Genomic DNA, 26,958 nt, shown 5'->3' on the forward strand with positions numbered 1-26,958 from the left:
GTGTAGCCTGGTTGTACAGTGTAGCCTGGTTGTACAGTGTAGCCTGGTTGTACAGTGTGTGTACAGTGTAGCCTGGTTGTACAGTGTAGCCTGGTTGTACAGTGTAGCCTGGTTGTACAGTGTAGCCTGGTTGTAGAGTGTAGCCTGGTTGTACAGTGTAGTCTGGTTGTACAGTGTAGTCTGGTTGTAGAGTGTAGCCTGGTTGTACAGTGTAGCCTGGTTGTACAGTGTAGCCTGGTTGTACAGTGTAGCCTGGTTGTACAGTGTAGCCTGGTTGTACAGTGTAGCCTGGTTGTACAGTGTAGTCTGGTTGTACAGTGTAGTCTGGTTGTAGAGTGTAGCCTGGTTGTACAGTGTAGCCTGGTTGTACAGTGTAGCCTGGTTGTACAGTGTAGCCTGGTTGTAGAGTGTAGCCTGGTTGTACAGTGTAGTCTGGTTGTACAGTGTAGTCTGGTTGTAGAGTGTAGCCTGGTTGTACAGTGTAGCCTGGTTGTACAGTGTAGCCTGGTTGTACAGTGTAGTCTGGTTGTACAGTGTAGCCTGGTTGTACAGTGTAGCCTGGTTGTACAGTGTAGCCTGGTTGTACAGTGTAGCCTGGTTGTACAGTGTAGCCTGGTTGTACAGTGTAGCCTGGTTGTACAGTGTAGCCTCACTAGTGTGTAGCCTGGTTGTACAGTGTAGTCTGGTTGTACAGTGTAGCCTCACTAGTGTGTAGTCTGGTTGTACAGTGTAGTCTGGTTGTACAGTGTAGTCTGGTTGTACAGTGTAGCCTCACTAGTGTGTAGTCTGGTTGTACAGTGTAGTCTGGTTGTACAGTGTAGCCTCACTAGTGTGTAGCCTGGTTGTACAGTGTAGTCTGGTTGTACAGTGTAGCCTCACTAGTGTGTAGTCTGGTTGTACAGTGTAGCCTGGTTGTACAGTGTAGCCTGGTTGTACAGTGTAGTCTGGTTGTACAGTGTAGCCTGGTTGTACAGTGTAGCCTCACTAGTGTGTAGTCTGGTTGTACAGTGTAGTCTGGTTGTACAGTGTAGCCTGGTTGTACAGTGTAGTCTGGTTGTACAGTGTAGCCTGGTTGTACAGTGTAGCCTGGTTGTACAGTGTAGCCTGGTTGTACAGTGTAGCCTGGTTGTACAGTGTAGTCTGGTTGTACAGTGTAGTCTGGTTGTACAGTGTAGTCTGGTTGTACAGTGTAGCCTGGTTGTACAGTGTAGCCTGGTTGTACAGTGTAGTCTGGTTGTAGAGTGTAGCCTGGTTGTACAGTGTAGCCTCACTAGTGTGTAGCCTGGTTGTACAGTGTAGTCTGGTTGTACAGTGTAGCCTGGTTGTACAGTGTAGCCTGGTTGTACAGTGTAGTCTGGTTGTAGAGTGTAGCCTGGTTGTACAGTGTAGCCTCACTAGTGTGTAGCCTGGTTGTACAGTGTAGTCTGGTTGTACAGTGTAGTCTGGTTGTACAGTGTAGCCTGGTTGTACAGTGTAGCCTGGTTGTACAGTGTAGCCTGGTTGTACAGTGTAGCCTGGTTGTACAGTGTAGTCTGGTTGTAGAGTGTAGCCTGGTTGTAGAGTGTAGTCTGGTTGTACAGTGTAGTCTGGTTGTACAGTGTAGCCTGGTTGTACAGTGTAGTCTGGTTGTACAGTGTAGTCTGGTTGTACAGTGTAGCCTGGTTGTACAGTGTAGTCTGGTTGTACAGTGTAGTCTGGTTGTACAGTGTAGTCTGGTTGTACAGTGTAGCCTGGTTGTACAGTGTAGTCTGGTTGTACAGTGTAGCCTGGTTGTACAGTGTAGCCTGGTTGTACAGTGTAGCCTGGTTGTACAGTGTAGCCTGGTTGTACAGTGTAGTCTGGTTGTACAGTGTAGCCTCACTAGTGTGTAGTCTGGTTGTACAGTGTAGCCTGGTTGTACAGTGTAGTCTGGTTGTACAGTGTAGCCTGGTTGTACAGTGTAGCCTCACTAGTGTGTAGTCTGGTTGTACAGTGTAGTCTGGTTGTACAGTGTAGCCTGGTTGTACAGTGTAGTCTGGTTGTACAGTGTAGTCTGGTTGTACAGTGTAGCCTGGTTGTACAGTGTAGTCTGGTTGTACAGTGTAGCCTGGTTGTACAGTGTAGCCTGGTTGTACAGTGTAGCCTGGTTGTACAGTGTAGCCTCACTAGTGTGTAGTCTGGTTGTACAGTGTAGCCTGGTTGTACAGTGTAGTCTGGTTGTACAGTGTAGCCTGGTTGTACAGTGTAGCCTGGTTGTACAGTGTAGCCTGGTTGTACAGTGTAGCCTGGTTGTACAGTGTAGCCTGGTTGTACAGTGTAGCCTGGTTGTACAGTGTAGCCTGGTTGTACAGTGTAGCCTGGTTGTACAGTGTAGCCTGGTTGTACAGTGTAGTCTGGTTGTACAGTGTAGCCTGGTTGTACAGTGTAGTCTGGTTGTACAGTGTAGCCTGGTTGTACAGTGTAGTCTGGTTGTACAGTGTAGTCTGGTTGTACAGTGTAGCCTCACTAGTGTGTAGTCTGGTTGTACAGTGTAGCCTGGTTGTACAGTGTAGTCTGGTTGTACAGTGTAGTCTGGTTGTACAGTGTAGCCTCACTAGTGTGTAGTCTGGTTGTACAGTGTAGCCTGGTTGTACAGTGTAGTCTGGTTGTACAGTGTAGTCTGGTTGTACAGTGTAACCTGGTTGTACAGTGTAGTCTGGTTGTACAGTGTAGCCTGGTTGTACAGTGTAGTCTGGTTGTACAGTGTAACCTGGTTGTACAGTGTAGTCTGGTTGTACAGTGTAGTCTGGTTGTACAGTGTAGCCTGGTTGTACAGTGTAGTCTGGTTGTACAGTGTAGCCTGGTTGTACAGTGTAGCCTCACTAGTGTGTAGTCTGGTTGTACAGTGTAGTCTGGTTGTACAGTGTAGCCTCACTAGTGTGTAGCCTGGTTGTACAGTGTAGCCTGGTTGTACAGTGTAGCCTGGTTGTACAGTGTAGTCTGGTTGTACAGTGTAGTCTGGTTGTACAGTGTAGCCTGGTTGTACAGTGTAGCCTGGTTGTACAGTGTAGTCTGGTTGTACAGTGTAGTCTGGTTGTACAGTGTAGTCTGGTTGTACAGTGTAGCCTGGTTGTACAGTGTAGCCTGGTTGTACAGTGTAGTCTGGTTGTACAGTGTAGTCTGGTTGTACAGTGTAGCCTGGTTGTACAGTGTAGTCTGGTTGTACAGTGTAGTCTGGTTGTACAGTGTAGTCTGGTTGTACAGTGTAGCCTGGTTGTACAGTGTAGCCTGGTTGTACAGTGTAGCCTGGTTGTACAGTGTAGCCTGGTTGTACAGTGTAGTCTGGTTGTACAGTGTAGTCTGGTTGTACAGTGTAGCCTGGTTGTACAGTGTAGCCTGGTTGTACAGTGTAGCCTGGTTGTACAGTGTAGTCTGGTTGTACAGTGTAGTCTGGTTGTACAGTGTAGCCTCACTAGTGTGTAGTCTGGTTGTACAGTGTAGCCTGGTTGTACAGTGTAGTCTGGTTGTACAGTGTAGTCTGGTTGTACAGTGTAGTCTGGTTGTACAGTGTAGCCTCACTACATCTTACATTTTAGTCATTTAGCAGACGCTCTTATCCAGAGCGACTTACAGTTAGTGAGTGCATACATTTTCATACTGGCCCCCCGTGTACTAGTGTGTAGTCTACTCAAACAGACTCTTCAGAAGGTCTTTTTGGGCTGTATGTATGTATTATTCAAGGACTCTGTCCCAGCATATACCCTGAAGGAATTAAATAGTTGTTCATTTTGGGAAGCGGTAAAAACATGTCATCCCTCTGCAGACACAAAGCCATACCGCAAACCGGCCGTTCAGCAAGGGCTCACGACAGACAGCGACATAGAATCCAATCCCCAACCAATCAAAAGCCAAGGCAATAATGGATTGTGTGGCAAACCGTCGCCCTGCTTGAAAAGTAATATTTTATTAATCCTTCTCTCCTTCCTTGGAGTAATCAGCGATCTAACGGGATTGGAGAGGTGAAGGCAGGGGGTTGCACCACAGAGCTTCCACCAATCCATTCATGTCCGATCAGGTATTGCTTCAAGGAGAAGGGGAAGTAAATGTTTCAAACAGGGCCCAAGTAATGACAGCAACCTGTCTTGCTAACTGGACAATGAGTGACAAGGAGTTGGCATGGCAGTAAAAACTGATCTGGGACCAGGCTAATGCTTTGTAGTGAGAAGGAAAAAACAGTTGGAGCCATACTTTAGAATGAGAAAACCACACGCGTCAGCAAAATCTACATGAATGCAAATCACTCATCACTCCGGTTATACAGGCAGGAGAGGAGGGGGTTGGTTGGTTGGGTGGGGGGGGTGGGGGGGGGTCAATGGAAACCAAATATCAAATTTAAATTAATTATTACATACGGAGGATCTCCATGCGCAAAAGCTGCGGCCATCGGGTAAAGGGTCAACCTCTGTCACCTCCTAAAAGACTCACCGGAAGAATGAGGAAGGGCTGAGAAACACAGAAACTGAGAAAGAGGACACTTGTTTCCCTGACATACAATTGGAGATAGTTAACACACACAGAGAGAGAGAATGGCCATAGCACAGAGCCATGTCAAGCTGAAAGTAAAACACACGTTTTACCCCATTCTTCCAGCGCACTCACCAGATACCACACATAGTGGAACCTGCTGAAGATCTTCATCTTCATGTCTGTGACAGGTCAGTGTGTGTGTGTGCCCCAGTCACCGTGACGATGGCTAGCTAGCGTTAGCTACCTTCACCTGTCCCCTCGCAGCATCTCTAGTGACAGCCCTGTCACACTCGCAGGCTAGCTGCCGCCCTCCCTTCCTTCCTTCCCGGTGTGCGTGTGGCCGTCATCAAACGCTTGTCACCGCTGCTGGCTGAGCTTGGCCCCTCCCCCTTCCGCTAAGACCACAGCGGCATGCGAAGGTCACTGGGATGTGAGAGTGTGCGTGTGTGTGTGTGTGTGTGTGTGTGTGTGTGTGTGTGTGTAGGTAGATGCTGGCTGGCGCTATGGGGTTAGAATAACCAACCGAACTCCATACAGAGTAGCTCCGGCATGAAACATTTATCCAGCTTCTGTTTGAGAGCCGTGTACTCCACTTCTCTCTCTGACACACTGTACGCCTGTCTAACGTTAGACACGTTTCTCTGCAGCATGTACAAACTTCAAGCCCCCTCCGCCCAATGAGGCTGTGACACGATGGTGCCCTCTGGGTATTAGTAATTGACACAGGCAGATTTAAGGCAAACTAAAACGCACATAAGTCTAGACAACCATGCCGTTTTTTTTTTTCGTTTTTTTTTTCACATTGTTTGTAACTTATTTTGTACATAATGTTTCTGCTACCGTCTCTTATGACCGAAAAGAGCTTCTGGACATCAGAAAGTCAACTACCCACCTATAGCAATAAGGTTATAGTTCTAGATGTATCAACCTTTGAACAGAATCTCTCACCCATTCACTTTGCACCAAGGCTTAATGACTAGAGAGTAAAATAATATGCTGTATCAACAATACATAAAGGTGAATGAATGATTGGCATTTACCACAGCCGACATGGCCATGGATTTCAACGGACACACACGACCCGGAGCAAGTGTGGTCTTAACCCGGTCACGTCATGCATGTCTTAACCCGGTCACGTCATGCATGTCTTAACCCGGTCACGTCATTTATGTGTCAATAATATATAATGGTGACTAGCCTACTCCGTCTACTACATGAACGACTGGTCGGTTTTGCTCTAGTGGTCTACTGAATATGACTAAATCACTGTCAGGGGCTTCAGACAGTCAGCATGCAGAAATAAAGAACAGGAACAGGAGAGGGAAAAGGCTTACCTGCAGTGCAGCCTGGGAAAGAGTGGAGAGAAGAGGAAAACAGAAATTAGATCTGCTGATACATACTGGAAGAACGAGAGAGAGGAAGAGCGAGAGAGAGGGAAAGAGAGTGTAGAGAGGCAGAGAGAGGGGGAAAGAGGGAGTGTAGGAGAGAGGCAGAGAGAGATGGAGGGAGCGAGACAATATATAAATAGCATCTACTGAAAGGGAGGGGATTGGAGAGGGAGGGCGCTGGGAAGCAAGGCGCTCAAGGACGAGCGGAAGCTGGCACGGGCTGCCTATGAGAGGGGTCCCGGCTGGAAGTGGTGCTTAGGCTGGAGAGCCAGCTGCTGCTCCCCGCATGCCGCACGCACACACAGACACACACAAAACAGACAGGAGGAAAAAAATGGAGCGAGAAAGATATTTCCATGAAGACAGACTGCCTGACGCGCTATAAGAGGCCAGACAGACACTCATGAAGACAGACTGCCTGACGCACTATAAGAGGCCAGACAGACACACTCATGAAGACAGATTGCCTGACGCGCTATAAGAGGCCAGACAGACACACTCATGAAGACAGACTGCCTGACGCGCTATAAGAGGCCAGACAGACACACTCATGAAGACAGACTGCCTGACGCGCTATAAGAGGCCAGACAGACACACTCATGAAGACAGACTGCCTGACGCGCTATAAGAGGCCAGACAGACACACTCATGAAGACAGACTGCCTGACACGCTATAAGAGGCCAGACAGACACACTCATGAAGACAGACTGCCTGACGCGCTATAAGAGGCCAGACAGACACACTCATGAAGACAGACTGCCTGACGTGCTATAAGAGGCCAGACAGACACACTCATGAAGACAGACTGCCTGACGCGCTGTAAGAGGCCAGACAGACAAACACACTCAGACACACACCAAACTCACCCATGCACAAAAACAGGTTTCAGTTAGTCTTGTCCCGAGTGTCTTGGACTTACATTACCTACCAATACAAAAGGAATTTGATTTATTTTACCTTTATTTAACAGGGAGTTCCATTGAGACCAAGGTCTCTTTCGCAAGGGAGCCCTGCATGCACACATTTTAATTTAGTTGGCGACTTAGGCCTAGTTGACATAATAATAATAATATGCCATTTAGCAGACGCTTTTATCCAAAGCGACTTACAGTCATGCGTGCATACATTTTTGTGTATGGGTGGTCCCGGGGATCGAACCCACTACCTTGGCGTTACAAGCGCCGTGCTCTACCAGCTGAGCTACAGAGGACATCTACCACCCAACACCGTGGCATTTGAGGGCTGTGATGGGTGACATGACGGCGGTGAAATGCATCCGTGTTGTTTGGTAAGTGAGCCCCGGAGCTTCCGACCCACTTGAATAATGCATGGTGTGTGACTGTGTCCGTGACGGCTGCATGAGATCACCCTAAGGCTCCGTCCCAAACAGCACCCTGTTCCCTATCTAGTGCACTACTTTTGACCAGGACCCATAGGGAATACGGTGCCATTTAGAACACAGCCTGTGAGATCCCATTACATTTTACATTTACATTTTTAGTCATTTAGCAGACGCTCTTATCCAGAGCCACTTACAGTTAGTGAGTGCATACATTTATTTATTTATTCATACTGGCCCCCCGTGGGAATCGAACGCACAACCCTGGCGTTGCAAGCGCCATGCTCTACCAACTGAGCTACCCAAGCCTGCCCAATAACTCCTCTAGTCTTCTAGTGTTCCGCAACCAAATTAACCATCAAGTGTCGCCATTTATGAAATCCTTAAATCACAATACATACTGTATGCATGGAAATATAAACTGTAGCTCAGTAGAACGATAGTGTGAGCATTAGTGTGAGTAGGTAGGTACACAAATGATTGGCTAAGGGGGGGACCAAATTAAATCATAGATAGTCATTAATAATGACTTAATTCATAACAATATACTGTATACAGTGGCGCAGTGGTCTAAGGCACTGCATCGCAGTGCTAGCTGTGCCACTAGAGATCCTGGTTCGAATCCAGGCTCTGTCGTAGCCGGCCCAGCGTCGTCCAGGGTAGGGGAGGGAATGGCCGGCAGGGATGTAGCTCAGTTGGTAGAGCATGGCGTTTGCAATGCCAGGGTTGTGGGTTCGATTCCCACGGGGGGCCAGTATAAAAAAATAAATAATAATAATAATAATAATAAGTATGCACTCACTAACTGTAAGTGGCTCTGGATAAGAGCGTCTGCTAAATGACTAAAATGTAAATGTAAATAGATTGTTTTTCTATGTCTGTATGCATTGGATTGAGTAAGGGCAAAAGTGGTGGAGTAACTGGGGGGTATATTGGAGTTTCAGGGCGTACAATAAGAAACGGCTGAGGGATCCACTCCCATCACATCACCGCTTTAGACCAGTGCAGAGGCTCATAGAGCTCTCCAAGGCTAGGGACAGGGAGGGAGGGAGAGTGTGTTACCTTCTGTTGAATGGTGGAGTGTTTCTGCTCCATGTCCCTCTTCTCCTTGGCTGCATCCACCACCAGCTGGTCCAGCTGAAACATAGCAGAGTGTGGAAACCATTAAGTGTGTGTGTCATGTTTTTAGGTAGGTTGCATGGTTTTGCTCACCTTAAGTACCCCACCAGTCATCTAAAGCCTTGTACCCCACCAGTCACCTAAAGCCTTGTACCCCACCAGTCACCTAAAGCCTTGTACCCCACCAGTCACCTAAAGCCTTGTACCCCACCAGTCACCTAAAGCCTTGTACCCCACCAGTCACCTAAAGCCTTGTACCCCACCAGTCACCTAAAGCCTTGTACCCCACCAGTCACCTAAAGCCTTGTACCCCATCAGTCACCTAAAGCCTTGTACCCCACCAGTCATCTAAAGCCTTGTACCCCACCAGTCATCTAAAGCCTTGTACCCCACCAGTCATCTAAAGCCTTGTACCCCACCAGTCACCTAAAGCCTTGTACCCCACCAGTCATCTAAAGCCTTGTACCCCACCAGTCATCTAAAGCCTTGTACCCCACCAGTCACCTAAAGCCTTGTACCCCACCAGTCATCTAAAGCCTTGTACCCCACCAGTCATCTAAAGCCTTGTACCCCACCAGTCATCTAAAGCCTTGTACCCCACCAGTCATCTAAAGCCTTGTACCCCACCAGTCATCTAAAGCCTTGTACCCCACCAGTCACCTAAAGCCTTGTACCCCACCAGTCATCTAAAGCCTTGTACCCCACCAGTCATCTAAAGCCTTGTACCCCACCAGTCACCTAAAGCCTTGTACCCCACCAGTCACCTAAAGCCTTGTACCCCACCAGTCATCTAAAGCCTTGTACCCCACCAGTCATCTAAAGCCTTGTACCCCACCAGTCATCTAAAGCCTTGTACCCCACCAGTCATCTAAAGCCTTGTACCCCACCAGTCATCTAAAGCCTTGTACCCCACCAGTCATCTAAAGAGGCTTTCTTCACCTCAACAGGGTTGTGTTCATTGGGGCATGCAACACTTTTTTTTTTTTTGCAACAAAAATCTAATATGACAGTATTTTTTTGGACAAATTCAGGAAATCCGTCGCTTTCTTTTGTCTGGTGCCTAATGAACACGATCCAGCTCTGTTCCCCACAATCCCCAGTAGGCCCCAGCAATACTTCTTTAATGCATCCAGTGCAAGGGTATCCAGGTACTATTTGAGAAGGTCAAGGCACACAAATCTCGTAGGTGGCAAAGGTCCAGATGGATATTGTCATTTATCGACGTAGTAACAAACCCCCACCTTGCAACCCATGCGACCCCAAACTGTTCACACCCCTCTTGTTGGCGAAGAGAAAATGCCATTTTAAAGCTAATTCCCCACAATTCTACACATTTCCATGTGGGCAGATTTCTCATTGTTGCTGTTTTAAAGCTCATTTCCTGCAATTCTACTCATTTTCCATGTCTTACGTGTGTTTTTACGATACCAGGGGTCGAAGACCCAACAGTTTTATAGTCAGGACCTGTGGTCTGTATTGACCCCGTTCTGGGTCCGGTCCGCCAGTTGATTATGGGGGATCTAGTGTTCTGGGTCCGGGCCGCGGTCCACCAGTTGATTATGGGGGATCTAGTGTTTTCAGAACAGTGCTGATGAAGGACGCGAGACGAGGAGAGGAAGACTCCATTTGTAGGAGAAACTGAAAACCAACTAGCAACCAGAGACCCCAAACTAGGCTACGAACTTGAACTTCCCTTTGATGTAGCTAGAGAGAAAAGTCTGCGTGCTCCTTTTCAATCTAGCCTATAGACATGTCAGTGTCCCGTGGATAAACAACTGCTCCTCTAAGAGATGAGCTCTCCTCCTTGAACAAAATGGACTGGGCCATCGATGCTTTATCATGTGTGAAATTGGATTGTGGGGAGATTGATTCTCTCCTTCCTGGTTAGTACCACACACACAAAATAAAATGTATTAGACTGTAATTAGGTAATTGGATGACCCCAGAGCTTGTTTCCTACTTCAGTGTAATTCTAGTCTAAATCAGCATCTAGGATAACTCATCTCACAGACACAGGAAACACCATCTGGAGAGAGAGAGAGGAAACACCATCTGGAGAGAGAGAGAGGAAACACCATCTGGAGAGAGAGGAAACACTATCTGGAGAGAGAGGAAACACCATCTGGTGAGAGATGAAACACCATCTGGAGAGAGAGGAAACTATCTGGAGAGAGAGGAAACACTATCTGGAGAGAGAGGAAACACCATCTGGAGAGAGAGGAAACACCATCTGGAGAGAGAGGAAACACCATCTGGTGAGAGAGGAAACACCATCTGGTGAGAGAGGAAACACTATCTGGTGAGAGATGAAACACCATCTGGAGAGAGAGGAAACACTATCTGGTGAGAGAGGAAACACTATCTGGTGAGAGAGGAAACACTATCTGGAGAGAGGAAACACCATCTGGAGAGAGAGGAAACACCATCTGGAGAGAGAGGAAACACCATCTGGAGAGAGAGGAAACACCATCTGGAGAGAGAGGAAACACCATCTGGAGAGAGATGTCATTGGGAGAGAAAGGAGGCAGGATGCAGCGAGTGTGTCCAATTAAACTCCTGTATCATCACAACCTACTGTAACTATCGAACCTAAAGGAACTATGGGATATTTAACAGTCCTGTTTCAGCCCTGGTATTAACTGAGACACTACCTTTTCCTTAGGCTTAGAGTTCCAATGAACCACAAAGAAAAAAAAAAAAGTACGTAGTCAATTGGTAATAACATTTTTCATGTGACGTCAAAATAACAGGGGTGCATTCAGTTCAGTGTTTTCTACGCTGTGTGACAGTTTGTAGTGAATGACACGTCTCCCCAAAATGGTGCACACCGTCCTTCAACAGCATTAGAGGTATGTTCTCCCCCATTTGGTGGGCGTGGCCTGATGAATATGGGTGTGGCCTGATCAATATGGGGGTGTGACCATTTGAAAATAGCTAAACTTGTGCAGCACACCATCCTTAGCATTAAGGAGATAGATTGGAGGCAAGGCCCAGTCACAGTCTAGCGTCCTGTCTGGGGGTGTACTTGTACATCCAGAAACAGAAGATAGGCTCCTGCCACTATGGGCCATTCTGGCTCGGACAAGGGTTCCTTAAACCATACACAAATGCCTCTGGGCCACCATAAATCACGCCGTTCTTCAACTGGTGGTTCAGCACAGTACCGTTTCCCTTGAATTAAACGTTAAACACCGTTCTGTCATACTGAACATACCCCGGGTCTGTAAATGAAGGCATAACCAACATCACTGACAACTTATAAAACATTCTTATGAATGAATACACTGAGGGTCACTAGCTAACAATCCACAGAATCTATACTACATTACACCCAATACACAAAAAAAAAAAAAAATGTATGCACGCATGACTGTAAGTCGCTTTGGATAAAAGCGTCTGCTAAATGGCAAATTATTTATTTATTTATTTATTTATAAGTAACGTTATAGATTTTTTAAATTGAAACAGTCTTCAGAGGCCATCTGGAGGGCATTATTGAAACACAATAGCACAATTATAGCATAGATTGGCCATTAATTCAGCACAGCATAGGCTTAAATTCATCATTCGTACAAGACATAGCCTATACTACGGAAGAAATGTATTGTAGGGAGCCTTAAAATCGGGATTCAATTCTACCCACAGTAAAAACTCCACTATAGTCCAATACTTGGGGCCCCCGGAGGTGACACGAGATACATATTTCGGGACGGTTTTTGTTTTGTTTTAGCAGGAAGTGGGCGGTCGTCCAGATAAGATGGGAAATGTTTTCCCCCTTGTCCATAACCAGCATGATAAAATCCACTATAGACTGTACGCTTCCAGTACCAAGGACTGTATATCCATAGAAAGATAATTAGTCCCATCTGGCCGTTCTATTTCTCTGTGTAGGCTACATCCCTGTTGCTGGTTCATTCAGAAGTAGGCCTTGTGATTCTGACTCATCCACTTCTCACTCCAGACCACAAAACGTCTCACTCCAGACCACAAAACGTCTCACTTCACTACGGCAGTGGGCGTGTATCTTTCTGTTCCATTTAACTTTATTCAGCCTAAGACTTCAAGTGGCTTGGAAAGACAAAATCACTTCCAATCTTTCAGTTCCTGATATGGTTGTTATTTCTGAAACAAACAGTATCTGAAAGCAAGAATGGACATCTTTAGACAATCGATCACGAATGACAATGTCTAGTGGTGAACTACTGCAGGTATTTTCATACAAAACATGATCGTAGTCTCGTCCTAAACATACTGCGTGTACCAGGCTAACAGCGTAAAGTCGCTCAAGTCAACATCAGACCTGCTTCCTTGACCTCTCATCAACGTAGACTTCAACTCAGCATTGGCCACCACTGTGGTCTGCCCTGGGTCAAATAAAAGAGCAAAACCTAAACCCTTGTAAGTCATGCCCTCTTCCTATTGATATCAAACGGGTCATGTTGTCGTTAAAACGCTGGTCTAAGACCTGTTGGCAGCTCCACCAACTGGTCATGTTGTCGTTAAATCGCTGGTCTAAGACCTGTTGGCAGTTCCTCCATACCTCCCTGCACAGCCTCTCCACCTTCTTCAGCTTCATGATGGAGTTAAGACTCCAGCGCTGGTTGTCTACCAGGGCTCGACATTAATGCTTGTGCTCGACAAGTTTTAATAAATGTGGACAAGAAGAATATAGATTTAAGTTGTCCAAATCGACAAGTAAAAAAAAATATATATATATATAAAAAACAACATTGGAAAAATATTCAAATACATTTTTCATGCGCATAAATAAGAGTGTAGGTGATATCCATATCAAACCGATGCTGACATGAGGGAGGCACCAGAAAATGTAGCCAAACTTTAAATGAGACTTAATTAGGATACAAAAATATAGGCTAAACACCAGTCATGTTCGACAAATACAATGGAGGATAATTAACATTAACGTCGAAAGGCTTGATTCTGTCGACATACTGGAGGCACAGTTTGTTCAGATCAAATGGTCACTAGACTGGAGAGTGAAGGACAGTGCCTGTTGCTCACAGCACATCACCCACCTTGAATCCGAGTGGAGGCGGTCAGCATTAGGAAACTATTTAACCATAACATTTATTTTATGAAGCACGTCTTCCCTTGTTTCAAAGTAGCCTAGCCCAAAATAAGACCATAGAAATGTGGAGGAAATGATTTACTAAACACTTCTGATGCTCTAATGCCTAGAGTGTGCAAAGCTGTCATCAAGGCAAAGGGTGGCTACTTGGAAGAATCTCAAATATAACATATATTTTGATTTGTTTAACACTTTTTTGGTTACTATATGATTCCATATGTGTTATTTCATAGTTTTGATGTCTTCACTATTATTCTACAATGTAGAAAATAGTAAAAAAATAAAGAAAAACACTTGAATGAATAGGTGTGTCCAAACTTCTGACTGGAAGTGTATAAATCAATGGCTTGAATATGCAAAGAAGCCAATAGGCATTGTAGCCTGCCTTTCTGTCTGATTCTCTAAGGTAAAAAATATACTGTATTGTTTGTAAAATGGTTCTCTGCATCTTACAACGATGTAAATAGACCATTTCACAATTTTAGACAAGTGACTTGAGCTTTTGGACAACCAAAACATCTTTCCTACTTGTCTGAAGGTCAAATGGCAAAAAAAATAGTTAATTTCAAGCCCTGTCTACCATTACACTCCTCCTCCGCCGTCTGTCCACCACTGTTCCCTCCTTTCTCTCTCCTTCCGTCTGTCACACGACGCCTCCCGTCTTCCTTCACGCCCGGTCTACCTTTCCCACCGTGGCACAGTCCTCCAAACTGGCCCCTCTCCTCTCCTCTCCTCTCCTCTCCTCTCCTCTCCTCTCCTCTCCTCTCCTCTCCTCTCCTCTCCTCTCCTCTCCTCTCCTCTCCTCTCCTCTCCTCTCCTCTCCTCTCCTCTCCTCTCCTCTCCTCTCCTCTCCTCTCCCCTCCCTCCTCCTCCTCCTCCTCCTCCTCTCCTCCTCTCCTCTCCTCTCCTCTGCTCCTCCTCTCCTCTCCTCTCCTCTCCTCTCCTCTGTGCTCCTCCTCTCCTCTATGCTCCTCCTCTCCTCTGTGCTCCTCCTCTCCTCTATGCTCCTCTCCTCTGTGCTCCTCTCCTCTGATAAGCCCAGGTTCAGTGTGGCTTGCAGCAGCCTGAGTCCCAGGGTGGGAATACCCTGTCATTCCTCCTCCAGCTTCCTCATTCCCACTCTGCTCTACCAAGATAATAATTATCGCAGGAGGAACAGCAGGAGGAGGAGGAACAGCAGCAGGAGGAGGAACAGCAGCAGGAGGGGGAACAGCAGCAGCAGGAGGAACAGCAGCAGGAGGAGGAACAGCAGCAGGAGGGGGAACAGCAGCGGGAACAGCAGCAGGAGGAGGAACAGCAGCAGGAGGAACAGCAGCAGGAGGAGGAACAGCAGCAGGAGGAAGAACAGCAGCAGGAGGGGGAACAGCAGCAGGAAGAGGAACAGCAGCAGGAGGAGGAACAGCAGCAGGAGGAGGAACAGCAGCAGGAGGAGGAACAGCAGCAGGAGGAGGAACAGCAGGAGGATGAGGAACAGCAGCAGGAGGAGGAACAGCAGGAGGAGGAGGAACAGCAGGAGGAGGAGGAACAGCAGCAGGAGGAGGAACAGCAGCAGGAGGAGGAACAGCAGCAGGAGGAGGAAGAACAGAAGCAGGAGGAGGAACAGCAGCAGGAGGAGGAACAGCAGCAGGAGGAGGAACAGCAGCAGGAGGAGGAACAGCAGCAGGAGGAGGAACAGCAGCAGGAGGAGGAACAGCAGCAGGAGGAAGAACAGCAGCAGGAGGAAGAACAGCAGCAGGAGGAGGAGGAACAGCAGCAGGAGGAGGAACAGCAGCAGGAGGAGGAACAGCAGCTCGGTCACATTTTCCCTGTTTAAACCTCCCCTGGCCAAGAAGGAATCTACTGGTTTACCTGACACAAACATTCACACACAAGCTCACACACGAAAGTGCATAATCTCTGGCCAAAAACCCCACCTAGTGCCACTGTTAACTAGGGCACACTTGTGCCGTCAGAAAAGAGAACTGTTTATAGGCAGAAGCAATTACTTTTCACCCTAGCTCAACTCCTAAGCAGGGAGGAAAAGTGTTGATTTGCATCATGGCTATACCCTTCTGTATCGAGAGCAATGCTATGACAGAGGTTCTCCAACCTCTCCTCGGGGACGCCCTGCCGTTCCATTCCAGATCTAGCACACCCGATTCAACATGTTGACTAATCATAAACACCTTGACTAGGTCAATCAGGTGAGATAGTTCAGGGCTACAATACAATTGTGAAACGTCTTGGGGTCCCCGAGGAGAGGTTTGAGAAACACTGCTATAAGGCATGTTGTGGTCCTCTGTAGCTCAGCTGGTAGAGCACGGCGCTTGTAACGCCAGGGTAGTGGGTTCGATCCCCGGGACCACCCATACGTAAAAATGTATGCGCACATGACTGTAAGTCGCGTTGGATAAAAGTGTCTGCTAAATGGCATATTATTATTATTATTATGAGTCCCAGGGCTGTGGCAATGTGTTTGGATGGGCAAGGTGGAGGTGCAGAACAACAGGAGGAAATAGGGTTAAGGCCTACCTGTCCCCCCAGCTGTTTCATGAGCGGTTGCAGTTCACTGAAAAGGTCGTAACCCTGGTGGAAGAAGGTCAGGTGGGCGTACATGAAGGACAGCATCTGCGGAGAGGAACGGACCAATCAGAGATGTCGCATACGAGGCAAGAGATGTAGGATCAACATACTGGTAACTTAGGTTTATATGGCTATTTTCAGAGAAAGTCCTCGGGGAAACAATATTTACCGATTTGAGGATTTCCGATCTTCTCTTGGACTGTAGTACATTGATCTGTGGGCGGAAAGGAAAGCTCAGGGTTAGATTGTGTCTTTGAGAAAAAGAGAGCACTGTACTAGTGAAATTATGGAATCAAATACTCTTCCTAGTTCCCACCAATGAACTTTAAATGTATTTAAAATTAGTTGGTTCCCATTAAAACAGGCATCATGACTAGCATATAATTAGCAAGAATTACGCCACTCTAGATTGAACAGATGGCTATCCCCCTCTTTGACATCAGGGGGAGCCCCGCCTCCCTCTAGCAGAGAGATGCTGTAGTCAGTGTGATGTGTCCTGTGATCTCATATGCCCAGCTGCACTGTACACAGACTGCTGTTATGGCCTATTTACCCTTTAGACAGAGCTAATTAACGTCCCACACAGCATCTGCTGCAGTCTGCAGGTCAAATCAGGTTCATTTCAATAAAGCCGGAGGAGCTATAGGTCGGTCATTAAACAGACAGGGGCTTTTCTTCATCTGGGCTTACGCGGACGAATAGATATTGTAGTGTGTGTGTGTGTGTGTGTGTGTGTGTGTGTGTGTGTGTGTGTGTGTGTGTAGGAATTGGATCGGTGGAAGCAGGCGATAGGAACAGGATAGGTGGAGGGCTATCACCATATTGCTTCTACTTGATATCTGCTGAAGGGTTAAAGTCTAGTGGAAGGTTCTAGGGTGCTGCTTGGTTTTCCCACTGGGCAGTTGAGAGGATATTGAGCAACGTAAAGCACAGAGTCAATTGGAAAATGTCTCACTATTCCACTACAGCTGCTAAAGAAGGTCGCAAATGTATTACAAATAAAAAAACAGAAATACCTTATTTACATAAGTATTCAGACCCTTTGCTATGAGACTCGAAATTGAGCTCAGGTGCATCCTGTTTCCATTGATCATCCTTGAGATGTTTCTACAACTTGGGAGTCCACCTGTGGTAAATTCAATTGATTGGACATGATTTGCAAAGGCACACACCTGTCTATATAAGGTCCCACAGTTGACAGTTCATGTATATTATTATTATTATTATTATTATTATTATTATTATTATTATAGTTCATGTCAGAGCAAAAGTTTGCCAAAAGGCACCTAAAGGACTCTCAGACCATGAGAAACAAGATTCTCAGGTCTGATGAAACCAAGATTGAACTCTTTGGCCTGAATGCCAAGCGTCACGTCTGGAAACCAGGCACCACTCATCACATGGCCAATGCCATCCCTACGGTGAAGCATAGTGGTGGCAGCATCATGCTGTGGGGATGTTTTTCAGCGGCAGGGACTGGGAGACTAGCCAGGATCGAGGGAAACATGAACAGAGCAAAGTACAGAGAGATCCTTGATGAAAACCTGCTCCAGAGTGCTCAGGATCTTAGACTGGGGCGAAGGTTAACCTTCCAACAGGACAACGACCCTAAGCACACAGCCAAGACAACACAGGCATGGCTTCGGGACAAGTCTCTGAATGTCCTTGAGTGGCCCAGCCAGAGCACGGACTTGAACCCAATCGAACATCTCTGGAGAGACCTGAAAATAGCTGTGCAGCGACGCTCCCCATCCAACCTGACAAAGCTTGAGAGGATCTGCAGAGAAGAATGGGAGAAACTCCCCAAATACAGGTGTGCCAAGCTTGTAACATCACACCCAAGAAGATTTGAGGCTGTAATCGCTGCCAAAGGTGCTTCAACAAAGTACTGAGTAAAAGGTCTGAATACTTATGTAAATGTCATATTTCAGTTGATTTGTCCAAGAGAGATTTACACGGTTATCAAAACATCACACCAGGGTAAGCCTACATGAAACACAGCCCTTATTTTAAGTGTTTCTAAAATCCCCTATGGGAAAAATGTATGGTGGAAAAACAATTGGAGCCATCATCCTGTTTTACCTCTAGGTTTTATGGGTATTATGATACCTCCACTGTGGGGCTCGATTGTTCCAGCCTAACACCGTCACACCTGAACCTTATTAATTTGACACTAAACAGAAAACTGACGGAAACTGAGGGACTGAACTAGTCCAATAAGAAACACTAATTTTCGTTTTCCAGTGCAAAGCGATTTTGCTAAGTTTTGCCCTTAAGAGTACAATCCTGAATCTGATTCAGCCGATCGTCTGCTGTGTGCAAGTGCTGGGCTGGAACTAAAGCCTGCACACCTTCATGTTGCGCTCCAGGACAGGGCTTGGTGAACCCATGTCTATGCTACTTCATAGTAATATGAATTTTAAAAACTGATATAAAGGTCAGTCTAAGCAGGTTTACTTAACCCTGAAGGTTAAGTTAAGGATTTAAGGCAAACTGATCCTTGGTCTGTACCTGGAGGACGTAGTCAAGGACGATGTGGCGGAAGCACTGGCGTGTGGCCGTCAGGATGTTGGTGGCCTCCTCCACCTCGTGCTGCTTGTTGCGTGGCGCCTGGGCGTTCTTGGTCAACGCCGCCTCCTTCTCCTCACTCACCTTGTCAAACTGCTTCTTGGCCTCTTTGAACTTACGCAGGTCCCTAAGGGCGGGGGGTGAAACATAGGCAAGAAATGACACTGAGGAAGCCTCATCTCGGCTAAATGTTTGTCAATCTAGTCAAATTGTACTTCATTTCCAGGAATATAGGCCTTTCTTTCTTTCATTCATTGGCATTCAATTGTTCATTTTATTTTTGAGACCACCGATTCTTTGCAGCCATGTTTTGGAGAAGGCAGTGAGATTCTCTGGTTTCAAAAACATACAGAGCTAGTGAGATTCTCTGGCGAAAATAAGAAAATGTGAGACATTGAAAATAATTATTAACAAGCAGCCTAGCTAAATCATTAGAGGAAAAAGTATATATTCTATATTCTAGGTCTATAATATTTTTAAGGGAAGCAAATGGCCCTAAACATCTAATTTCTCTCCCTTCCTGTGAGTACAAATGAGTCTACTGTCTTCAGGGTGACATGTCATATTACTCCAGTTAAGTATTTGACGAAGCAATTAATGACTATTCTGATATTAGCCTCACATGCACCCTGACAACTTCCAATTGGAACTCTATGTTAAAGCTTGAAATCATTTGCTAGTGTGTGCAGTGTGAATTGTACATTTAGAATGAATTGGCACAGATATGAGGACACTATTTACTCTAAAACAGAAGGACAAAAGGCCACTACTTCAACTCAAAATGTCCTAAAATCTTGTTTTTTTGGCTTGTACTGCTCGAGTCTGAGTGAAACAAAGTCACCTTGGACTGCTTAGGAGGAGTGAGTAATTGTTCAGTAAGATGGTTTTGAGTGATTCTTAAAAAAAAAAAAAAAAAACACTGACGTAGGAGTTTAGCTCATGTTTGGGCAAAGGCAGCTGGCTAATCCCGCATAATGAAATAAAATGAGGTTTCCCCGCAGGCTTAAACGCTTACGCAAACTGTCTGGGGAAAATGTGGGTGCATTAGCTAGTAGGTTAGCAAACATGTACAAGCTGTACACTACATTAACAGGACCTAATATTCTGAACAAATAACCGAGTATTCCACATTGCATCCCGGACTTCATCTCATCCCATTCTTCATCGTGTTGATGTGCTGTTTGTGTGCGTGAGCTTCCTCCTTTTGAGCAGTTGTGCTGTGTGAATTTATTTTACACGGCTCAACTCCACCATGTCATTTGCTTCCTTAGTTATTTTAGACCTAGGCCATGATCTATCAGAAACCATTTGGATGTTGAATACAAAATATACTTTTTTAATTTAACCTTTATTTAACCAGGTAAGCCAGTTGAGAACAAGTTCTCATTTACAACTGCGACCTGGCCAAGATAAAGCAAAGCAGTGCGATAAAAACAACAACAACACAGAGTTACATATGGGGTAAACAAAACGTACAGTCAAAAATACAACAGAAAATATACAGTGTGTGCGAATGTAGTAAGTTATGGAGGTAAGGCAATAAATAGGCCATAGTGCAAAATAATTACAATTTCGTATTAACACTGGAATGATAGATGTGCAAAACATGTGCAACTTGAGATTGCAGTTGAGATACTGGGGTGCAAATTAGCAAAATAAATAACAATATAGGGATGAGGTAGTTGGGTGGGCTAATTTCAGAATGGCTGTGTACAGGTGCAGTGATCAGTAAGCTGCTCTGACAACTGATGCTTAAAGTTAGTGAGGGAGATAAGAGTCTCCAGCTTCAGAGATTTTTGCAATTTGTTCCAGTCATTGGCAGCAGAGAACTGGAAGGAATGGCGGCCAAAGGAGGTGTTGGCTTTGGGGATGACCAGTGAGATATACCTGCTGGAGCGCATACTACGGGTGGGTGTTGCTATGGTGACCAATGAGCTAAGATAAGGCGGCGATTTACCTAGCAGTGATTTATAGATGACCTGGAGCCAGTGGGTTTGGCGATGAATATGTAGTGAGAGCCAGCCAACAAGAGCGTACAGGTCACAATGGTGGGTAGTATATGGGGCTTTGGTGACAAAACGGATGGCACTGTGATAGACTACATCCAATTTGCTGAGTAGAGTGTTGGAGGCTATTTTGTAAATGACATTGCCGAAGTCAAGGATCGGTAGGATAGTCCGTTTTATGAGGGCATGTTTGGCAGCATGAGTGAAGGAGGCTTTGTTGCGAAATTGGAAGCCGATTCTAGATCTAACTTTTGATTGGAGATGCTTAATGTGAGTCTGGAAGGAGAGTTTACAGTCTAACCAGACACCTAGGTATTTGTAACATTGTAGTGTAAACCTAAGCGTTGGGTAACGATGAAAGAGATAGCATCTCTGGAGGCACCGATTGAGTCGGTCTCCGCGTGTATGGGGGGTGGGACCAAGGAGCTATCTAAGGCAGGTTGAGCTGGACTGGGGGCTCTACAGTGAAATAGTACAATAAGAAATAACCTAAACAGCAATAAGCAAGGCATATTGACATGGGAGAGAGGCATAAAGCAATCACAGGTGTTATTCGAGAGAGCTAAGACAACAGCTGGTAATGGCGACAAAGTTTGGGCTGAGGCTAAACATAAACAGGATGCGGTACCGTATAAAGGAACAGTCCAGCAGGCATCAGCTGTATAGCTGAGTTATTATAAGATCCGGTGAACAGCAATAGGAGAGTTCGGAGGTAGTTCGGGGGCTGCTATAGCACTGGCGAGCAAGAGGCATAGCTTGCGTGTGCTAGTGGGCCGGGGCTAGCAGATGGCTCTTCGTGGTCGACGTCGTAACGGGAAGCCTGTTGAAACCACATCAGACAATTTCGTCGGCAGACCAGTCGTGTTGGATCGGCGGGGCTCCGTGTCAACACTAGGAGGTCCCGTCCGGTTGACAGAGAGGTAGATAGCCGGGAGATGGGCCTGGCTCGAGGCTAGCTCAAGGCTAAATGCTTGCTAAGGGGCAATAGTAATTAGCCAACGACAACAGCCATTCTGTTGCAGCTAGCTAGTTGCGATGATCCGGCGCTAGGGTCCAGTGATTCCGGCAGAAAATCCGATATGCTCTGGGTCGATAGCACGCTGTGCAGACTGGCCGACAAATTGTCCAGGCTAGAGCTGGCTGGTGGGCAGTGCAGGCCACGGACAATGGTGAAGATGCTAACTGTGGCTAATAGCAAGTAGCTATTCGGTTGCAGCTAGACTAGTTTCAGCTTAAGGTTCTTGATAAAAGTTATAAAGAAATAATAGAATCCTTTCCACGTTGGGTGAGGCGGGTTGCAGGAAATAATATTTTAGTTAAAGAATGAAAAGTAAAATTGAGAAATATATACAAAATAGACAAAAACAAAAAAAACTGGACACTACAGAAAACACGACCGCACTGCTACTGTTCATAACATAATGTCCATTGTTATTGTGTACAAGAAGAATACTCTTAACAGTGACGTGTCGAGATACTTACTCTTTGACAAACGTTAGAAGCTGCGTCTTAATCGATCGCTGGGCCTGGTCAAACAAAATCTAAGCAGAGAAACACGACTGATTAGTACTTTATGCAACCGAGTAACAGTCACAACCTTTTTTATATTTTAAATATTACGAGCTGGAGCGTGTGAAACTCATTTCTTTACATGGAATGGTGTGTATGTTCTGCCAGTCGGCACCTCAACAAACCAGGGTGTGTACCCCTCTACTTTATAGGTGAGTTCACAAAACATGACAAAAATCAGCATTGATCGGACTGTACCTTTCAGGCGCATATTCTAATGCACAACAGCCTATAGGTTTCAAAACCCAATCCGCTCAATAATGACATGCTGTGATGCAGTGTTCATTCTCGCTAGTTAGTCAGAGACCGACTCGTAGAACTTTAACTTCCTTCAAAACGGACGGTCAGCAGAATTAGCCTCAAAGACACCAAAGCTGAAGGCCTCACGGTGTTGAGCCTGCTGATGCGGGGCCAGACAATACGACCAGTGTGTGGTTGGGACTGGACTGGAGTGCCGTGCTCCGGTGACAAAACAGATTTGGCTCTGTGCTTTAAGGATCATGTGCTCGGGTTAACACTGAGTAGCAAACTTTAACAAATCATTCAGCTGATCTCACTGCAGTCTCCAGTGTTGAGTCATTGGTCTCAGACCCTGGGGTTTAGGGAGTATGGGGACGGGGTAGGACACCAAGACAGGACTAGGGAGGTCTCTCCAGTGTTAAGTCACCATCTAAAAAAAAAACTTGCCCTGAGGCACCATGGGGTTTAGGGGGTATTGATAGAGAGGGTAGGACATTAAGAAGTGTCCTCCCACACTTGAAAGAAGGGACTAGGGATGTATTTAAGCAGGCAGGATGCTTGTTCCCTATTACATGCGGTTAAAGCATGATCATGAGATGTTTTTGGGTTTTGCAGTTCTGTTTTTCAGAGTGATGAAAGCCCAGACTATTTTAAGGTCCCATTCCTGTTAAAACCACCCACTGGCACTTAACTGGTGTATATCACAACCACGTTCTGTTTTAAATCAAAATGTCGCCAGCCGTACCGTGTGATAGTTGATCATCTCTTGCAGACTCTCAGCAAACGTTGTGAGACTGGACTGTGGGAGAAAAAAAGGAGTGTAACACAAAGATACTAGGTCCGTACGTAAGATACTAGGTCCGTACGTAAGACACTAGGTCCGTACGTAAGACACTAGGTCCGTACGTAAGATACTAGGTCCGTACGTAAGACACTAGGTCCGTACGTAAGACACTAGGTCTGTATATAAGACACTAGGTCTGTATATAAGACACTAGGTCTGTATATAAGACACTAGGTCTGTATATAAGACACTAGGTCTGTATATAAGACACTAGGTCTGTATATAAGACACTAGGTCTGTATATAAGACACTAGGTCTGTATATAAGACACTAGGTCTGTATATAAGACACTAGGTCTGTATATAAGACACTAGGTCTTAGGTCTGTATATAAGATACTAGGTCTGTAGATCTATCTGTATTGTGACGTGTGTACAGATACATGGGACAGAACAGTGCTATGTAAAAACATGTATTATACATCCATCCATCCATCCATCCATCCATCCATCCATCCATCCATGGATAATAGTGCTATTGTATGAAATAGTCCCACACACAGGGCTCCAGGCTGCAACCATTTAGTCGCATTTTGCGACCCTTTGACTTGGCAGTGTGTTACATTTTTTAATTGGTTTCGTCGGTGTGTGCTGCCAATTCTACATGGTCACTTCACTCCAAACGTCCAATTTCGTTTAGGAGGCTAAAACCATGATTTGATCAAACAGTAAATGTGCATTATCCTCACGATTCCTGTAAAGAAAGTCTCTGCCCTGCCACTTTGCCCGTTTCGCTGGGGCCTGCTGCTGTGATGAGCAAGCCACTCACTCCCTCCCTCCTCCCTCCCTCTCCCCCCTGCGTACTGGGAGAAAAAGTGTTTTGTCCTGATTGTAGGCTATAACATTTCAAAATCCAATTGCAGGAGAAACACACTTAAAGAGAGGAGGTTCTCAGCTTTCTGTAGGTATAATTTATATTTCTCATTTGCGCTCTATAACAACTATTTTACAATTAAGATATTTGATATGGCTTTTGAGATAGGGAGTGTGCGAAATGCGCATCGGCCATTGCGAGTGCATATTGGCCTCATTGGGTAGTAGGCTACAACTGCATCTGTTTTTTTAGGACATTGAACTTCCTGTTAGATTAATACATGCCTACCAGAGGTAAGTTTCCACTTACTGAGGTGGTGAATTAGCTCCAAATAAAATAGCCTATGATATTAGTGCACATAAAGACGTAGGCAATTTAATATCTATTGAATAAAATATTGTTAAAATAGGGCATCTGAATTGTCACATATTATTACAATAGCCTAAGTGTCAACCCAAAATTCCTGACAATCACTGGAGATTGCACGTCAAAAATATCTTGAATCATGCATTCCTGCATGGACGTGTTAGATACAACATATTTATTGAATACCATCCCAGTAGTCTATTGCACCTCTTAATAAAGCACTGTGAATGGCTTTATAAGGAATTACTTATTTTTTTCTATTGCGTGATGCCGCAGATTTCTTTCTAGTAACGACCAAATCATGGGCTGGTGCGACCAACTGTAAAATTAAGTGGCAGCAGGGGGAAAATGTTAAGTCTGGAGCCCTGAAACACACACGACAGACCACACACACACACACACACACACACACACACACACACGTATGAGCGACAGGGTATAAACTCTGAATTCCAGACTAGTAGAACCTCCTGACAGTGACTGAGGTACGGGTAAGAGGAAATCCTCTACTGTACTGCTACGCTGCTTTAGGTCATTTGAAACTTGAGCAATAAATGGGTGCTTCCAGGGATAATTCTTCAGCCAGGGCATTCTTTCAAAAAAATAAATGCACTTTGGCTGAACTTCAGACCCAGGGGAGAAGCTGTAAAGGAAATATACACACAAAAAAAGGAGCAGAAATGCAGGCCTCAACGCAGAAATGTGAGAAGAAGATTAAAACAGAGGAGTCCCACTAAAGAGAGAGAGTTGGGGAAACTGGCGGTTTTCTAACAGTATGAACGGACCGTTTTGACTTGAGAAGCTCACGCTAGGTTACTTATAGGTCTTTTACCTCAATGACCTCATCTTTGGTGGAGCTCGCAGCGAGCTCGCGGATTCCGTTGACAAACTGTCTGTTTGCCGTGTTGTAGGCCTTGCCGGCGTCGATCATCCCGATGCATAGCTTCACCAGCTAGATAGATAGAGAGAGAGAGGTGAGAGAGAGAGAGAGAGAGAGAGAGAGAGAGAGAGAGAGAGAGAGGTGGGAGAGAGAGAGGTGGGAGAGAGAGAGGTGAGAGAGAGAGAGAGAGAGAGAGAGAGAGAGAGAGAGAGAGAGAGAGGTGAGAGAGAGAGGTGAGAGAGGTGAGAGAGAGAGGTGAGAGAGGTGAGAGAGAGAGGTGAGAGAGGTGAGAGAGAGAGAGGTGAGAGAGAGAGGTGAGAGAGAGAGGTGAGAGAGAGAGGTGAGAGAGAGAGGTGAGAGAGAGAGAGAGAGAGAGAGAGAGAGGTGAGAGAGAGAGAGAGAGGTGAGAGAGAGAGAGGTGAGAGAGAGAGAGAGAGAGAGATGACAGAAGTGAGTAATGGATGAAATAGTGCTTGCTTTCCACACTATCCCTTTAGGCCACTGTTCCATGTTCAAACACTGGACATTTGATAAATAAATACATCTTGGAGAGAGGCTGAGAATCAAAAAAAAAAAAAAAAAAATCACCAGAAACTAGCTAACGCTAATTAGCTTAACAAGCAACCCTCTACATTTAAGATTTTTTAATTTTTTCTAACTCATTAGGGGCAGACATAATCCCAGGTTACGTAAAGTCACAAACAAACCCTGGACCTTATCCATGCACTCTCACACGAGAGGAAGCAGGGAAGCGGAATGTTCCTCTGTAGTCTGTCCGATCGCTTCAGTGCTTATGACAAATGGGCTCGCTATCCGACAGGGTGTATGACTAAAAGTGAAAACCTTCAGCAGAGATTCTGTAGCTTCAGGTGGAATTGGACGGGTTATATGCCAAATTGTCAAGGACACTTGTGATACTTTCGCCAGGGATATAAATGTTTTGATTGTTTTGTTTTTTGGGATGGAAAAAGCATTTCAGTGTTAGCTTAAACGACTAAAACCAGATATAAAGTATATAGAAAAGATGATGTACCTATTTTTTTTATATAATATAATCTTTGAGAACTATTAAATCACCAAAAATAAAAAGCTAGACAGTCAGGAAGAAGAAAGAACAAAAAATAGAATTTAGCAGTATAGATTGTTATTATGTTTGAGCAAAAGAACACAGCATTAGCCATGGCAAAATGCATAGAATTACAGGAAATTAGCTTTCAAACTGAAAAGATTTGATCTCAGCTCCATGGCAGAATACAAGAAATTTGTTTTAAAGGGATCCTTCGGGATTTTGGCAATGAGGCCCTTTATCTACCTCCCCAGAGACAGATTCATTAGTGGATCCCATTTGTATGTTTCTGTGTCCAGTATGAAAGAAGTTGGAGGTAGTTTCGTGAGCCAATGCTAACTAGCGTTAGCACAATTTAGCATCCCAAAGTATCCCTTTAAAACTGCAGAAATGTCTCAGCTCCATGGAGAAATGTGTAGAATTGCAGGACAATTGGCTTACAAAATGTAAAAATGCCTATACGCCGTCACGATGGGGGCCTCTAAAATGTTCTCTAAAATTCACACTCGCCGACGGGCCAACCACTCCCCCTGCCCACCATCTAAGTCCCTTTTTGATCCAGAAAAAACCCTGGTTCGCTAAGGACGCGTTTCTTTCCCCACTCCCAAGAAAGCTGCGCACTTC

The 26,958-nt window shown here is 45.5% G+C and overlaps 1 protein-coding gene across 3 annotated transcripts in view; it reads right to left on the minus strand.

Annotated features, from left to right (window-relative positions):
* LOC311137448 (arf-GAP with coiled-coil, ANK repeat and PH domain-containing protein 2-like) overlaps positions 1-26,958 on the minus strand; it is an 84,398-nt gene that overhangs the window by 34,393 nt on the left and 23,047 nt on the right. For all 3 annotated transcript variants that reach the window (XM_084171956.1, XM_084171955.1, XM_084171954.1), the window contains exons 3-9: positions 25,221-25,340; positions 23,112-23,165; positions 22,040-22,098; positions 18,495-18,678; positions 16,153-16,197; positions 15,933-16,028; positions 8,276-8,350 (exon numbers count right to left, since the gene is read on the minus strand). In XM_084171956.1, the coding sequence (XP_084028082.1) occupies positions 8,276-8,350; positions 15,933-16,028; positions 16,153-16,197; positions 18,495-18,678; positions 22,040-22,098; positions 23,112-23,165; positions 25,221-25,340 (633 nt within the window). The remainder of the gene's footprint in view (positions 1-8,275; positions 8,351-15,932; positions 16,029-16,152; positions 16,198-18,494; positions 18,679-22,039; positions 22,099-23,111; positions 23,166-25,220; positions 25,341-26,958) is intronic.

Source organism: Coregonus lavaretus, assembly GCF_964263955.1.
Source record: "Coregonus lavaretus genome assembly, chromosome: 11".
Classification (NCBI taxonomy): domain Eukaryota; kingdom Metazoa; phylum Chordata; class Actinopteri; order Salmoniformes; family Salmonidae; genus Coregonus; species Coregonus lavaretus.